This window comes from Mixophyes fleayi, chromosome 6 (assembly GCF_038048845.1).
Source record: "Mixophyes fleayi isolate aMixFle1 chromosome 6, aMixFle1.hap1, whole genome shotgun sequence".
Classification (NCBI taxonomy): Eukaryota; Metazoa; Chordata; class Amphibia; order Anura; family Limnodynastidae; genus Mixophyes; species Mixophyes fleayi.
The window spans coordinates 35,780,527-35,798,923 of record NC_134407.1 but is presented as its reverse complement, the minus strand read 5'-3'; the positions used below and the strand labels follow the sequence as shown (position 1 = coordinate 35,798,923).

Sequence of the window (18,397 nt, the reverse complement as noted above, 5' to 3'; positions counted from 1 at the left end):
TAACAGACGTTACATACTGTGCTATACGGTCATTGATGGAGGGAAAAAAAAAAAAAAAAAAAAGGCTGTACTATCAATATAAAGCAAAACAAAATATTGTGCTAAATTTCCAGCATTTTCACAATGTTATGTCTGAACCAGCCTTTTTAATAAGCCAATTTTTATTCATCTATTAAAATGCTAATGCACTAAACCACTCTGCCAGCGGTTTTTAAAGTGAAGGGAGCATTTTTGCACAAAGGCGCCCAGCTGGGCGAAAGCTGTTTATTTAGGAGGAATCTTTGCTTCATCATTTGTTTCATTAGATCTAGAAAAATGTATATATAATATATATATATATATATATATATATATATATATATATATATATATATATATATATATATATATATATATATATATATATATATATATATATATATATATATATATATAGCGCCTCTGCTCTGTATCAGAATGGACGCTGTATTAAGATCTTGGGGATAAAGATATCACTGAGTGATGGGGAGAAGGGAGCTGGCTCATTAGCATTAACAATACTGTGATATTCAGTAGACATATGTAGTGTTTGCTAAATCAGAAACAGATTTAGGCTGTGCTAGTAGACAAAGCATGTCATTTTAAACCAATGGACTTTCCCTTTTTTTTTTTTTTTTGCTCTTGCTTTAGAAAAACATGAATGACAGTCGGCAGCTGTGGGTTGAGATTATTCCCTCCATCTCCTGTCTTGCTAATTAAAAGGTTGATCACAGAACAATACTGCTATCATTAATTTCAGCTTTCTGATTGGACAGGATCCTGCTGCCCCGCCTGATCCTTTCACACTGCTGAAGTTAATGTGACAGGAGTCACAAGATGGATTGCCTGTTGCCATATTGCTCCTCGTCTCAAATCAAGAGCTATCTGTGTAAACGGATTGTTCTAATTTGCTCTCATTATTATTACAATATCAGGAGAAAATAATGCACACAGCTCACTGTCAAAACGACGAGAAACAGCCATTAGTTACAGGGAGACAAAGGCTGCTTTAATGGGGGCACGACTGCTTACTAATGTGCTCACAGTAAACGACAGAAATACTCTTTTTTTGTTGCATGTGTGCGTACATTAAAATAAAATTTATTACTATTGTAATCGTGGTGACAGAGCCTCTCTGCAACAGTATTTAACATCAAAGGAATAGTATATAATGCAGAAAAAGAAGCTGAAGGCTGTGGATTAACAACCCTTTCAGTTTACTACATAACAACAGCGGTTGCTGACAAACATCATAAAGTGCTTAAAAGCCCCTCCTTCAAACAAGCAAATGAAAAGAAACCTGTTTAAACGACTAATGGTTTAAATAAATGGACAATACCTTACAGCCAACATGAAAATACAATACAACGTAGGTGGCCACGTGTCCATTTTAATTCAACAAACATGCAGTACATGGTTCTAGTACAACCCTATAATAATAATAATAATAATAATAAAAATAATATAGTCGCCTTAGTAAGAGGATGCACTCACGTAAGGTAAATGACATATGCCAGGATGCAGAATCCCAAGGAGAAAAGTAGCAAATAGGAAAATAAAATGCAAAATCACAGGTCAAAAGCCAGGTAAATGCACAAGCCCTGAAGGTCAGCGGACCGAAATGACTACACATGGCTCGACAATTTTGTGAATTAAACTTTGCTTTACGTGGAAGATCTGTAATCGTCTTTCGGTTCTTATTCATATACATGCACATACTTATAGTGTAAACAGACATTTTTCAAAGCAGAAAGTCACCAGACTCATCATAAATCACTAATAATTAGGAAAACGTGAAGGCAGTCCATAAAAGTAGCTTTTTTGCTATATTAGAAAAATAAAAACAACACTTCTCACACCACTATAAAAAGATATACAGCAAGCTTTGCACCGTCACAGTGGTTTTGAGGCAGAGACCTTTACTTCAAACACCTTAGCTCATTCCCAAAAGCATATTTATATGGCATGCAAGTTTACCTTCATAAAAATGGTCATAAAAAAAGATTATTAACAAGGTTTGGCAACCCACTAGTACACACAGTACGGTCCAACACAGGCAGAATATTTCTCAGATGAGATGCCAGGACCTATAAAAGTTTTTACAAGCAGCATTCAGGTGGTAAAACTAAAGACAGGTCGAATATGGATGATCAATGTAAAAGGCAACCCTAAAAGCTACACCAGGGTTTGCCAAAATACATATTATCCGTTCTGTAAGACCAAGGACAAGACCGCACAGACCAGAGTATCCCTGGCAGGGAAAGGGTTTACAGGGTACTCTTTGACGAGCGTTTTAAAATCCCTGCACTAAAAGACTGCACTACACTGCACTACAAAATGTGCTGATGATGCCAATTACAAGCCCCCAGCCGAATACTCCAGCCCCCACCATTCGGGCAGATTTATGTGGGCTCTTGCCGACGTTATTACAAGTCAGAGTTTATTGGGAAATTGTTACATTATGCGGAGTGTCTAACAAATTGCTTATGCTGCTATAATTGGATTACAACAGCCGCTTGCTCCCACCGGTAAGATTAGGCAAGTAGGGCTCCTGCCGATCTCTGAGCGTTAGCAGTAATTTTATTTGCCTTGCCTCTCTCTTTCCTAACAACATGCCTCTCTCCCTGCCAGCTGTCTGCTGAAAAGGCAAAGGCTTGTTCCTTGGCCTTAACAATGCAATTACAGCCCCGCAGATCGCACTGTTTGTGCATTAAGTACAGTGCCAAAACGAGGCAAATTGATCGTTTGACTTTTGAAGAAGCCATGTGATCTTCTCTGTGCGGGTGATCTGACACGCACCAGCGCTTACCCCTGCCGCTCATTCTGCTTGGAAAACTCTTCTCCAGATCATTTTTCTAATGAACACACTGGGTGAAGAAGAAGAAAAAAAAAAATAGATGTACCTACATCTCAAGTATGTTCATTAATGGCACATCGCAGACAGCGCACTATGAATTTATAGGCACTTAAATGGCTTTGCATCTGAGTTTTGAAAAATATATGTTTAAGATACTTCCACTGATTAACTTAATATTCCAGTGGGATGAATCGTTCTAAAGCCATCAAAATGGTTTTACAGTGTTTATTTTTTCCCCATAGACAACATATGCAATAGTGACATCTGGAGGCTAGAAGACGACCCTGCACTCTGCTGAAAAAATCATGGACTGAAAAATAAAAACATGGAAACTAATGTTCACTTTTAATTCATTTATTTGTAAAGTTTATTTACATTTAATAATTACTTAGTACTTATTTTTACATTACAGCCATTGCAAATGTTAAACACATTGCCATGAATAGGTGAGCCACACACAGCGAGAACATAATTAATTGTAAGTAAATCATGGAGGTTACAGTAGTAAAAATCACCAATCAAGATGTTAGTACTGAATTTTAGATAATTAACAGAATATGTCCCCTTACAAACAATGAAGGTGACAATTGGGTGAGCTGAACAGATATTCATGAGAATATAGCCTATCAATTTTCTAAGAACCAGTAAATAACTGAGGCACCGTAGGAATATCATATGTTTTGTGATGGAGTCAAGTAGGAATTAATCGTCATGATAGTTAAGCCCACAAACGGTCTGGCACACCTAGGTGTAAGCTGATTGGTGTATACCAAGTGATGAACTAGTGAAGACAGTGTACAAAAGATTTTTGTCCACATTATGTACATTTCTGAGAGATTCCACATTGTTAAGTCAAACAAGGATTCCTCAATATTTCAGAATTTAATAACTCAGCAGATTTGCAGTGTTATTTCTTGATGTTACTTTGCTCTACATTACCAGTGCACCAATGTCAGTTCTCAAACTTATTAATATAGTATTATATATTGAGAAATAAGGTTCAATCATAGAATCACCTATGCCCATATTATTACTAACAATGAAGAACATTACTAACACTAACAAATAGATAGAAAAAGTGAATACATAATCATTGTGTTGGGCAGCAGGTTGACTTAGTGGCTAACACTTCTGTCTTACAGCACTGGGGTCATGAATTGGATTCCTGACCATGGCCTTATCTGTGTGGAGTTTGTATGTTCTCCCCGTGTTTATGTGGGTTTCCTCCGGGTGCTCCGGTTTCCTCACTCATTCCAAAAAAACCTTACTAGTAGGTTAATTGGCTGCTATCAAATTGACCCTAGTTAGTGGGTGTGTGTGTGTGTGTGTGTGTGTTACGGAATGTAGACTGTAAGCTCCAATGGGGCAGGGACTGATGCGAGCGAGTTCTCTGTACAGCGCTGCAGAATTAGTGCCGCTATATAAATAGCTGATGATGATGGTGTTACACACATAGATTAACTGGATTTGTTTAATCTGATTGATATATGTAGATAAAGCTAGTTTAGTTTGTAGTATTCAGACCAGTGTGCTATCTATAACGATTTTATTAACATGTAAAAAAAAAAACACAAAACAAAAAAAAACACGCGCACCACCTATACAGGTTTTAAAAGTTTTTACCCTCAGATCTGTGCTCTTCAACTGTCTTAAACAGTCGGCTAAAAAGATCATGGCTCTAAACTCTCAACTGCAGAAATGGAAGAATGTCGTTCATATCTGAACGAGATTTATAGTTCTGCTGAATTAATCAAAGCAAACCATGGTCGGTGCTTTGGACCGACTGTCACTCATTGTCCAAGAGTACACACTAATGCGATATAAATAAAATAATTCGCTGAAAACACTGTAGTGTGTACCCAGCCTTATGGGCTGTTAACTCTGCAGTCTCCAAATATTTGTTGTTGAACTTGGCTGTATTAGTTAGTGATGCAGGCAATGGCAATGCCAGATATTTGCGGACTTTTTCAGCAAAACACAAGATAATTTCTGTGTTAACTGTAGTTAAGTATCTATTCCACACTATCATGGGATAATTTGTGAGACGGTCGCTTTTTGTAACAGAGAGAAATAGCATAAGCTGGATCAGTGTCTTGACACCTGTGGCAAAAATTAGCATTTATCGGGTTTTGCAGGGAACATCCCCATTTTGCAGAGGTGAAAAGCTCCAGTGATACAGTAATTGGGTCCCACATTTACTGCGTTGATCTGTGGAATGCAATTCCACCATGTATTCTTCAGTTCACACTTTGCAGAATGGTCCATGAATAGCGCTGTGACGACAACAGACAATACATTCTGCCAAAAGGTGCCATTGGGGTAGGACCGGGAATACTGAAGGCCAAAACTTTGCTGCCAAATGCGTAAATGAGGCAAATATTTGGCAGAACATTTTTAAAATTTTGCTCCTTTCAACTGTTAACACTTAATCAAGTATAACAAACGTATTATATTAAAAAAAAAACGCGACACTGGGGAAGTTGGTAGTACTGGGAAAATACAACATTTACGTGAGGAACCTCTAAGGTTTTGTGCTGCTGACATTAAACACATGCGGGTTCTCCTATAGAGACGCCTCATATGGTGAGCAAATTGCAGAATGAGGTGTGAAAGGCCTCCCCACTCAGACACTTAAAATTCTGTTTGTAGGATATACTCAATGATCCATGTATTCCATTGTGTTTTCCAATCCCCACAATACAACACAAAAGTCTGTGTTCTGTCTCACAGAACATCTGCATAGAATCTGCAAAATTAAAACACCAACATACATCTGAAAGGCACACGTGCCTAAACTATGGTTTACATTACATTTGTCTGCAATATGTTTTTCCCTTTAATTGCCAGTAATAGCTGCTAAGGCAGAGTGGTACACAAGTGTAATAGTTACATAGTTCATACTTGGTTGTAATTCTTGAGGAAAATGTTTACTATCACTTACGAGAAAAGGACTCTGTGCTCATTAAACAGCATGGCTCTCTTCATGCCACAATCACACTGTTTCAGCATAATCTAAACTGAAATATTTTCTTTCCTGTAGATAATTCTCTAAACTAAACAACTGAGCTATTAAAATTCATTAAATAAATAGTGGAAGCTGAAACGGGGAAATTCAATTCGGAATACGGACCTAATTCTATAAAACACATAATTTAGCGGGCATTGCTTATTTACCACAGAATCAAGCCTTCAAATCAAATATATAAACATGTTTAAAGCAAAAGAGAATTAGATAGGCTGCAGTTAAAGGAAGCAAAAACTGAACTGTTCAGCTATGAACGATGGCTGTAATGTGTATAGTTCAGTATCTCTGATGTTCCACTGCAGCTCTGGTAAAAAGTAAAAGTACTACTTCCCACTCCACTACACACAGCTCAATCTGCTCCCACCACATTAGGACAGAGTCCAGATAGGATCCGTTTTATTAACCTGCTGCAGATCCTATCAGCACTTGAGTTACTGTGACATCACTAGTCCAGCCCCTGTGTATGATTCAACCAATCCACACAGTGCATTTCTACCCAGCAAGACTACAAAGGGGTCACTCAAACTCTGCCTACTTAGTTAGGAAAGCATCTCTCTACTAACATGGCAACCTGTTGCAGAGGAGTTAGAGACATGGTGGACATACTTGGTTAAGTATAAACACTTCAGTTATTTACCTATTTCAGTAATACACAGCCTTTGCATTCTGCACTTAATAAGTAAAGCCACCATTTGACAGTAATATATAGCAAACATAGGCACTTGTGCCAGAGGTCAGATAGGCTAGAACAGATTCCAGCATTGTAGTTATTTTACCGGACACTGCTTAGGATTATATGTAGGCAAAGTAGTGGCATATATAAAGCACCGATTACAGTAGAGATCATCACAGGAGATGTGGAGTGCAATTATGGCCGGTAGTTTAAATAAAATCCCTGTTCCTAGGACGAGAGCGAGAGTAAAGCAGTCATATGAGCAACAAGCTCCAAATTGGATGATTTTTTAAGTCGACAGAGTAAATCCTTTGGAAAGGGGACATATTTTCCTTTGAGTGTCCAAACACTGCCTGGGTGGGTACTTCACCCCCCCCTCCCCAGCCCCCTCAAAAACACTGCCTGGGTGGGTACTTCACCCCCCCCCCCCCCCCCAGCCCCCTCAAAAACACTGCCTGGGCACTTCATCCCCCTCAAAAACACTGCCTGGGCACTTCACCCCCCTCAAAAACACTGCCTGGGCACTTCACCCCCCTCAAAAACACTGCCTGGGCACTTCACCCCCCTCAAAAACACTGCCTGGGCACTTCACCCCCCTCAAAAACACTGCCTGGGCACTTCACCCCCCTCAAAAACACTGCCTGGGCACTTCACCCCCCTCAAAAACACTGCCTGGGCACTTCACCCCCCTCAAAAACACTGCCTGGGTACTTCATGCCTTAAGAGTTTACACACACATGTGGCTGCTATGTGTCTATTTTAGGACTACTGCATTCAATGCAGGTTTAGTTTATTGAACCATATAGTCAATGGGCACAGTACCCACTGACACTTTCCCAATATACTTAAACACACACATATTTACATAATACAGATAAAGTTTTTACTTACTTTAACCACACAACTTTCAGTCTTCATGGCAGACCCGGATAAGCACACAGTTTCTTGGTTTAAGCACAATCTGGTACAGCTGTTGTATGTCTGAAACAAAAAAAGTTACACTAGGTCAGACAATACTATCTAAATCCTTAAGACCGAATACACTGGCAGAAGTAGAAGAAACTTTTCTATAAATCACTGCCAACTAGCTTCCCTGGCATTGGAGAGCTATGTGGTATCTACAAGCTCAACAAATCCTTTGCAGGATGGTTGTGGGAAGAGGATACAAGGGAGCTCCAAGTGTGTACGTCATTGCTACTGGCATTGGAGTCTCTGCTTCTGTCAGTGTGCAGAGGATTGTGCCTGGGAGTATCGTGGCTACTGGGCCTCAGTCTGATTTATATTCAAAGGTTTTAATCCTCTAGCCAATTTTGGGAATTTGTATTAGGCAAATCTCAGAGAAAGATGCAACAGTATCTTTTAGTCGCCTGCCTGCGCTACTTGACTCAGAAGTCCCGGGGTACACCTGGTGAGTGTAGGCTCTAATACCCTGGGTCTTCATATACACTCTCAGACTATAAGCTTCAAGTCCGAGTTGATCAAACTATGCCCTCCTAAGAGTGATAGTTTTGTAGCTCCTTTACAAAAAAAATAAAAATATTTTAATTGAAAGTCATGCCAAATGTTACCATCCTATGATAATTATTTCTGTAAATGCCTCCTCCTACCTGTACATCATATACAAGTTTCATCACAAAATACCAAGCAACACTGTCCTCAAGCTACATTTCAAGAGTTGTTGAACAAACTTAAGTTTTAAAATTGACAGCAATGTGCTTCATTCACCCAATAGCAATAACTGAATTTCAGTACTGACAACTATGCTAGGTAGGCAACTCATAACACATCCCAATCGGTACCTTACTTGTGTACTATCCACTATGTATATCTACATACACGGACCCACTTTCACAGAGCCCTGCAGCTGGGTTGAAGCAGGTTTTAAATATAAGGCACTCTCTCCCCCCCTCCCCTCCACCGCCAGTCCCCACCCCCATCGCACCATCCAATACATCCTAATCATACTATATCTCTTCAAATTTACTGCCTAGTCAAGACTTTCATCCAGCCAATGTTAGAACACAGTAGGTAAAGGAAGTTGGCAAGTCTGATCCCTTATTTTGGGATAATGATCCACTACACCAACTTCTCATACATTGACCTCCCTATGTGCCATGCCCACTAGATCCTCTCCAGTCCCTCAAACAATCACATCCACCATATGCAAAACCTGAACACCTAGTACTTGTGTATCCTTCACTACTCTCCTGTTCCCCTCCTTAACTGCAGCAGTCAATCTCCTGTTCTCTAGCAGAAGTATCTTACTGCGGCAACGCTACTCCTGCACAGGGACCCCTTTCTTACTGCGGCAATGCTACTCCTGCACAGGCACCCCTTTCTTACTGCGGCAACGCTACTCCTGAACAGGCACCCCTTTCTTACTGCGGCAACGCTACTCCTGCACAGGGACCCCTTTCTTACTGTGGCAACGCTACTCCTGAACAGGCACCCCTTTCTTACTGCGGCAACGCTACTCCTGCACAGGGACCCCTTTCTTACTGCGGCAACGCTACTCCTGCACAGGGACCCCTTTCTTACTGCGGCAACGCTACTCCTGCACAGGGACCCCTTTCTTACTGCGGCAACGCTACTCCTGCACAGGGACCCCTTTCTTACTGCGGCAACGCTACTCCTGCACAGGGACCCCTTTCTTACTGCGGCAACGCTACTCCTGCACAGGGACCCCTTTCTTACTGCGGCAACGCTACTCCTGCACAGGGACCCCTTTCTTACTGCGGCAACGCTACTCCTGAACAGGCACCCCTTTCTTACTGCGGCAACGCTACTCCTGCACAGGGACCCCTTTCTTACTGCGGCAACGCTACTCCTGCACAGGGACCCCTTTCTTACTGCGGCAACGCTACTCCTGCACAGGGACCCCTTTCTTACTGCGGCAACGCTACTCCTGCACAGGGACCCCTTTCTTACTGCGGCAACGCTACTCCTGCACAGGGACCCCTTTCTTACTGCGGCAACGCTACTCCTGCACAGGGACCCCTTTCTTACTGCGGCAACGCTACTCCTGCACAGGGACCCCTTTCTTACTGCGGCAACGCTACTCCTGCACAGGCACCCCTTTCTTACTGCGGCAACGCTACTCCTGCACAGGGACCCCTTTCTTACTGCGGCAACGCTACTCCTGCACAGGGACCCCTTTCTTACTGCGGCAACGCTACTCCTGAACAGGGACCCCTTTCTTACTGCGGCAACGCTACTCCTGAACAGGGACCCCTTTCTTACTGCGGCAACGCTACTCCTGAACAGGGACCCCTTTCTTACTGCGGCAACGCTACTCCTACACAGGGACCCCTTTCTTACTGCGGCAACGCTACTCCTGCACAGGGACCCCTTTATTACTGCGGCAATGCTACTCCTGAACCGGGACCCCTTTATTACTGCGGCAACGCTACTCCTGCACAATCATCTCTAATATCAGCCAATTTGGCGTATTTATTGGGTTGTGTCAGATCAGGACACTTTTCTTTCTACCCAGTAACCTAAAGCGTATCCTGCTTTCCCATGTCTCGTCTCCTCTCCCTTACACACCGGTTCTGACCAGTGCCTGCTCAGTCAGCAGCAAACTTCTCTCCATGTTATCAATGGATCGCAGCGTTGCTCATTTACTGTAGATCCAGACACATGAGCAACTCAAGCACATCTTTCGCACCAGCATACACCTTTAAACAGGTTATATATAAAATACAAGATGTACACTAGGTTGCATTACTAATCATAAAAAAAACATTCTTTAATTTATTTCAGCTATATGATGATTCTAAAAAGAAAGTTCTAAATAGCAGTCATTTAGTACTAATTAATGTAATATATACTACAGGATACAGTAGTGATAGACTGCCAATGTACTGTTTACAACTGCAAATTAATCTTTTTAAAAAAAAAAAAAAGATTATTAAAAGAAAACAAGCGAGTTCCCCCACAAAAAAAACCCAACAAAACACATTGTTTTCCTACTTCCATGTGTCAAGCTATGGTCGTTTGGTAAACTATGAACTTAGAGCAAATGTACCATTCAGATGGCTACAAGTAGAAACGGTGTCGCCTCAGAGGCCAAATAATATATCTGTATTGGATGAAGCCTATTCACTGCAGTCCTCAAAATGTCCTCTTCAGTACACTCTTGATTGATTCACTTGAATAAATCACTATACCTGGATTCAATTATCTCCCCTGCAATGCACAAGGAAATTCTTAAAATGGATTGGTCACAGTGGAGGCAGCCATCTTTTGGGTTACATAACTATTCATGGGACTGCAGCCTATAATTCATTAGTAAGTCGTGCATCAGTGAGGTCACTAGTGAACGAATAGGCTGAATACTAGTCCAGCCCACAAAATAAATGTATCCACTGTATGTAGGCACTGGGATAAGTAGTGACATTTTAAGACCGATTCTATACACTGGTGCTCAAGAACTAGAAGTTACTTAGTGCTTCAGTTATGACTGGATAATGCTAGTAATGCTGGATACATGGAAGATTTGATTGTTAGTTGGTGTCATAGCTATAAAACATTCCTACAAGACAAGAGGTAACTGGAATGAAAAATGGTCTAGTCTGCATGGGAGTTATTCTGAGCATTGAGTTAGGGTAACATGGAATGCTGGCCAGCGGCCCATTTGGATTATACTCTGGACTGTCAGCATGAGAGGTCTTGTTATAATTATACAGAGCAGATTCAGGGCACCATGGGTCTGATATATGGATTAAACTCTGATGCCTGATAAGTAAACAGAAAGTCACATCTTACTTCATAGCTACTGTGGGAGGTGCAATCTAGTTACTAACACCGATTAACCCTTTGTACCCTCCCAAACTGTCTTTCATACTATAAACCAGGGGATGAGGGTCTGACGGAATTGGGGTTAATTTAATGGGTTTGCACTGCTTATAGGACAATAAAAAAAAAAAAAAAAGTTTACTTGGATAGTTACATTTTTAAAAAAAAGCTTAAAAAAACCAAGTGAACTCCAGGGTACACAATGCAGGAATAACATACATGGACTATACTAAGGAGTTAAAGTGAACATTTCATCTTCCAGAATGAATTATATTCTACCAGTCAATAGCGTTTCCTCATTGGACACCGTTGCACGATTTCCTGATGAAGAAAACCAGGTAGGTTTTATACACAAGAATTTAAAGCTATGTCTGATCAGCGATCACTCACACAAAGTACAATTCAGTAGTCAGTTGCTGTAGTTTAGGAGACAGATGGACTTCAGAAGGATCCACAGACATGCACTGATTGAGATTTAGAAGCTAGTATCCTTAGAGCTTAAAGACCGCTAAAACCTACAATACAAATTACCTTCTCTGTCATTATCAAGGTGCTGTCTTACATTTAATCTTTACAATTGAAACTTCTGTACACTTTTTTCTTTTAAACCTCCAACACATCATCAATTGGGATTGATAAATAGGCCCATGTGGTGGAATTTTTTTTTGTGCAAGACCCAATATTAGGAGGTAATAATCCCAACACTTAGGGGTATATTTACTAAACTGTGGGTTTGGAAAAGTGGAGATGTTGCCTACAACAACCAATCAGATTCTAGCTGTCCTTTTGTACAATGTATTAAATAAATTACATCTAGAATCTGATTGGTTGCTATAAGCAACACCTCCACTTTTTCAAACCCACAGTTTAGTAAATATATCCCTTAGGCTGCTAGAATAAGGAAGGTGGAGTTCCCAGGTATAATCTGTCTGTTCAACCCAAGTTTTTAGTTTATGAAACAATATATGAGCAAATTCTGTGAACTGATCAAATATGGGCTTTTCATATTTTGAACGTGAAGTGTAACCGATGCCAACAAACTATCGGAGGCAGCCATAGTCTTTGAGCAGCCATATTCAGGGGAAGTCAGCCTACCAATTCCCTAGTGACTTGAAAGGCCGCATTTGAAGAAATATTGGGTCAGCCAACAAAATATATAATCAGGTATACTAGATTAACAGAAGGTTATCGGTGTATTCTTTCATAATGAAAGACTGCACATTTTTATCAGACAATATTTAGAGGAATATTTTGAATCTCCTTACCGTCCATTATAGAAATTGAAAAACAAAACAAACATTCTTTGAATGCAAATCTCTGACTACATTTCCCTCCAAAATACCCCTCATGTCTGTCGCACAAAGCCTCCACTAGAGGGCCATTTGTCTCTTCCTTCCACATATGTGGGAGGTATGCTATAATATATTACACTTTATCTTGGAGAGGATCCCATACAGTTAAAAAAAAACAAAAAAACAAATTAAAAAAGGATGCTGGTGGAATTCTTCATAGGAATACAGGAAAGCTATTACTAGTACAGCATTCTTGTCAGCCATCACTTTGCAAAAGATGGGCTCTGTACACAGTGCTTCCAGAGATCTGGTATGCTAACAAACACAAATACCGATTTCTTGTAATGACTTGGACCAAGCTGCCTATAATTCGGAATGTGTTTTCAATTTGCGCAGTGCTGCTGGGGTAAAAACATTGCTAACCTTTATTTTTTTTTTTCTTTTACAATTCATTCAATGACACAAGATTATCAACCACAGTAATGGCTAATCAATAGAGGGTTTACTTGTCAAGAGAAACATATAACACACTAAAAGCAATTGATCACTTAAGTCTCACACATTTACTAGTGAGGAGAGAAAAATAAATAAAAAAAGATACCAAAAAACAAAACTTGCCCGACGTGCTGAGAAAGACAGCTTTTTATTGTTACAGTCACATCGATAGAGTGCTAAACAGCCCAAGATCACAAAAGTATATACAGAGTATGACACAAGCTGCCTTCAGTTCAGTAAATGATTGCACCTCCAATATAGCACCAGTAATTTGGTTTTTTTTGGGGTTTTTTTGCAATTTTACACCTCCAAAACTTAAGCATTAGTAAAGTTCAGATACAAAAGTAAGACGCCACAAAAATGCAAACAGGCACTCACCGGGCATATAAAGGAACATTGTGGGCCCGATTCATCTTGGGCATGAGTCCCGCTGCGTGTTGTATATTTTTGGTGAAATTGCTCTGCAAAAGCTCAGAAAAGAACATTCCACCAGCGAACGCAATGGCATTCAATGCACGTCCGCGCGCAAATGAAGTGCGTAACTGAGGAAGAAAGGGGCAGACGCATGTAGACAATTTACAGTAAGGGCGCGCAGAAGTGGATCACAGCAGATCCGTCCAAGTCAAGCTCTGGGCATCTCTTAGGTATGTGATTTTTAGCCGTATCCCTTGCACCAGCTACAGGACAGCTGTAAGTGCTGACAGAGCAGTGACATGTGTTTGCAAGTAACAAAAACTATAAAAATGCATAGTCTGTACAGTAGGCATTAAAAACATACTGATTTATATATTTCATGCAAAAAAAAAAAAATATAAATGTACATAGCCTATTTTTTTATGATACTAATGGTTGTAAAAAAATTTTTAAAAAAATTAACTATAGATTCATTATGACGGGAAACGCAAGTTGTGTTCACACTATTTTAAGATGAATCAAGCCCAGTTTTTATATGTTTAAAACAGAATTAAAATAAATAAACGTCTCATGATAGTCGATTTAATTTTGGGTGAAAACACGAATTTAAAACAGTCTAATAAGGTTTGCTTTTTTGGGATTAAGTAAAACCATTGGTAACTTCAAATGATCAGAGATTAGGCCATAAAATCTATGCCATACATTCTTGTGGGTCATAAATTAATAGAGAGTTAACACCAAACCCCACCCCACACTGCTAATTTGGATTAGAAAATGTGTGTTTGTAGGATATGCTTATTACTGCAATGCAAATACAATGTAAATGGTATTGCAGAAACAATAGTTGCTAGACTGTAATTAGATGCACTACTTTCTAACAGCCTGTAGATGGTACCATGTTCTTTATTGTCTGAATAGTAGTTTGTTTTACGCAGAAACTCGCAAAAAGTCCTACCCATAATTCATAATACTGCAGACAAGAAGCATTGTTAACAGACTGTCCAAAACACATTATTTACATAATATTTTTTTTTCCCAAAAAGACAATAATCTATTTATAACTACCAATGAGACCTAGCCTAGTTCTGGATATTTGGTAGGAAAACAAAAAAACAAAAAAAACCACGACATTGAAAAGGCATGTTACATATTACTTATTTTAAAAAGAATGTGTGTGTTGTGGACAAAACAAAGGTCATTCAATGTTTAAATACTAAGCTTGCTTCTCTATGAAAAATTACTTCCTAACAACCAGTTTACAGAATTATTCAGCTACTGGGGGGCACTCTTCTCAGGGATTCCACCGATATGTCATTTGATTTCAGTCAACTAGAGAAATGGGATCTGTGCAACATGAAGATTACGCACATATTTTCCTGGACATCTATAGACCCCAATTTTAAACAGGGTATATTTTCCATATATTTAAAATCTTGGTTGACATGTTATACGATTTTTACAGTGTACATTTCATAAAAATTCTCCCTCTCTGTCAAGGAGGTACAGGTGCAGAGCAAGTTCCTGTAGACTCGGGGCCCAATTAAACGCAAAAACAATCATAAATTGCGTTTTAAAATGCACATAAATCGGTCATATGCACGTTTGCATTCAACAAGGGGCGGATCTGAGGAAACGTCTCTTGTCGAATATAGGTCTACATACGCTCTGGTCTAATGGACAATATAGAGCAATTCATATATAAACGCATAGAAAAAATAAGTCAATTCATGTCACCTGTTAAGTAATTTTTTTATCCGTAAAATACATTAGAACATTATTAATGTCTACTGTGCATAAAAAGCATTTTTACAGTTGCTTTGGATTGCAAACGCGCATGCGAACTAAAACATGCGACCGTTGGCACCTACACCCAACTTGTGGTTCAAGTGATACAACTTAAAAACACGTACCCTTGAGATTCCCAAAGTTTGGATCGGACCTTGTGGCATGCACTCCAGCTTGGCACGTCCTTACCTTACCTTGACTACATGCACATGCCTGGTCTACTCCCCATTCCGCCCATGAAATCTTAGGCTGTAGCAAGGGTCCTTTGTGTTCAAAGATGAATTGGATGTTGCTGGGTTTACTGGCGTACAGTCAGGTTCTGGGCATACGTACAGTGATTTTATGCAAAATACAGTACGTATCGGCATTGACGTTCTTTAATGAATCAGGCCCTCAGTGTGCAACACAGCCCTATATTATGTCAAACACAATATTACACTAGACCTCTGGGATATATAGGCGACATACAGAGCGGCTTCACGATTCAGGGGTGTGGCTTACACATTTAGTCACTAAATGACTACTAGAATACAGTCATGCATGAACCTGCTGTTTATGTTGTGTGAATACATCTCTCTGATGCAGTTCTAATAAGAGGTGGTGCAACGATGCTTCCAATTCTCTGTGGGGTCTTTTTCAATGTAATGTGTAGTCCCTGGAGTGCCAAGGGCGCCACACACACACACACACACACACACGGCCCTTAAAATTCTTGCATTAAATGTAATAAAATAATTAAGCAGGGTGCTGCTACAATGAAGTGGAATGACACAGGTCTCAGACAGCAATTTTTAGGGAGCAGCAAATTGTAAGCAATCTTTTTTTTTGCCGGTTACTGAATAAATAGCTGCTTTCTATCTTGGTGACAGATCTAATAACTAGAGTGACAATATTAATTTAATTGTGTAGCTCTTTGAGAAACATCAAGATGTCATTGTGTATAAAAAATAATAAAGACATCATTTTACTTGTTATCTTAGGCATCAATATGGTTAGGCCCATTTCTGGTTATAAGGATTTGACGATAGATTTGTTGCCCAGCAAGGAAAACCTATTATCTAGTTGTCAATGTTTCATGAAGACTCAATACACCAATATGGTGAAATAATATTGTGCAAAGCACTTTATACTTACCATCATAATTGACTGCTATTAAATTGACCTAAGCGGATGATTATGATAAAATGGCTATAGACATTTATATAAAAGTCGTACTCTGGAGCTTTTTATTTTCAAAAGGTGTTGACCTTTAAACAAATGGACGCTTATATATCGTATGAAGTCCAATATTAATAATCGTGAAATGATTATTATTTCTCTATGGCCAGAACATTAACTCTAATTCAACAATTCAATCGATCTAAAATTAAATTGCTGTTAAGAACACAGACCACCACTAGAGGGGGTGCTGTCAACACAATATAGTTACCAGTAAACAGACTTATTGAAAATACCATTTCCAACGGTAAAAGTGGAACGCTAAGAACATAATTAGACAACCTAATAAAAAAAATGAGAGAGAGAGCAAATTAACTGCATACTAGATTAGTCTAGGTTTTAAGTACAAATGTATAATTAAATAAAATAATAGGCTGAGTGAATTATGGGAAGCAAGTTCTGGGCTATATTGGATATTGGGATAGACCGAGGAATCTGTCACTGAGCTTTTAGCGAATGGTTCACACAAAACTCTGTGAAAGGAGGACAATACAAACAGCTTTAGTGCACAAGTCAAAAGGTCAGCAGTAAAAGGTATAAGGAAGATAATCTACCAAAGTCATTCTCTATTTAATAACCCATGACATTACTCCAGCCGTTCACAAGGTGTTGAAAACATGGCAGCTGTTAGTTACTAGAAGCGCCTCGTCTGACAGTTTAACTCAATGGCTCCAGCACCTTCACAACAAACTACAAAGTATCGATGAAGAGTTGAATTACGGCTTCCAAGACAAACTGGGGCACCCCTGCTTCACTGCAGGTGAACGTCCCTACAATAGACATACAAAGCGGTGGAAAGTGGTTTCCCCCCACCAGATGGTTTTCATTAGGTTTTCTGAATAAAAAGAAAAATCCAACAAGGGGAGAGACACGGTTACTTTTACTTGGCCTCTCTCATGCCTTCAGATCCCACCCCGGGGGTTCCAGCCAAGCAGGAATGACGGCAGAAGAACCTAACTACTGCAAGAAATATAACTAGGGGGTTGGGGGCCGTGCTCCTCTCACAGCCGCTCTCAATGCTTTTATTATAAAAGCCGTATTGTTAGGATGGTAAGTGGGGGCACACACACAAAAGCATGGGCAGCACACACAAAGGTTGCCGTTTATACCATTACAAATGAGCCCCATCTAAAATGCTGACAGACCTTATTAGCAGAGAACACTAGAATAGCAGAAGAGACGTTTTACTCGCAAAATATAGCCACAATTTTAGGACCGTACAGAGCAATCTTGCCGTCCTTACTAAACATTTACCTAGCACTCATTATTTTGGTTAGCAAGAATGAAACGGAACAGTGACAAGTTCCAATAAAGTTACTTGCAAAATATGTTTAATGCTTCTTAAAAAGTGGGCACAGACAGCATGAATGAAGGCAGAGATTTACAAAACCAGCATTATTTCAAGACTACCCATCTTCTGCATGTTGCTCAAACTCCAGAATGGCTAAATGGTTTACAATTCCCTGCGTCTCTTAGATTGTAAGCTCTTCAGAGCTCAGTTCCTGCAGCACTGAATTCTTATATTTCTCTCAATGTATGTTCAAATTTATCTTCATGACAGTATAGTGCTGAACAACATGTTGGGGCTTTATAATTAAAGGCCAATAATTCCTTGAATGGTTAACAGGTTGAAAGAATTTTTATTTTTTTTTACTGGGTAATGAACAGACAGACATGGGTGGGAAGGGACATAAAGCTAAAGAAATCCCATTGCCGATAAAGAAGAGCACAAGCTGCAATAGCACTAGCAGTGGAGGAAACACAGGCAGCAAATGGGACCTCATTATCATTTATCAATAATAGCAGGGGGTGTTTAAACATCC

General features: G+C 39.7%; 1 protein-coding gene across 3 annotated transcripts in view; it reads right to left on the bottom strand.

Annotated features, from left to right (window-relative positions):
• BTRC (beta-transducin repeat containing E3 ubiquitin protein ligase) overlaps positions 1–18,397 on the bottom strand; it is a 133,979-nt gene that overhangs the window by 65,959 nt on the left and 49,623 nt on the right. For 2 of the 3 annotated variants that reach the window (XM_075216270.1, XM_075216271.1), the window contains one exon: positions 7,465–7,554. The exons of the other annotated variant lie outside the window; for it this stretch is intronic. In XM_075216270.1, coding sequence (XP_075072371.1) covers positions 7,465–7,554 — 90 coding nt within the window. The remainder of the gene's footprint in view (positions 1–7,464; positions 7,555–18,397) is intronic. 3 annotated transcript variants of the gene reach the window in all.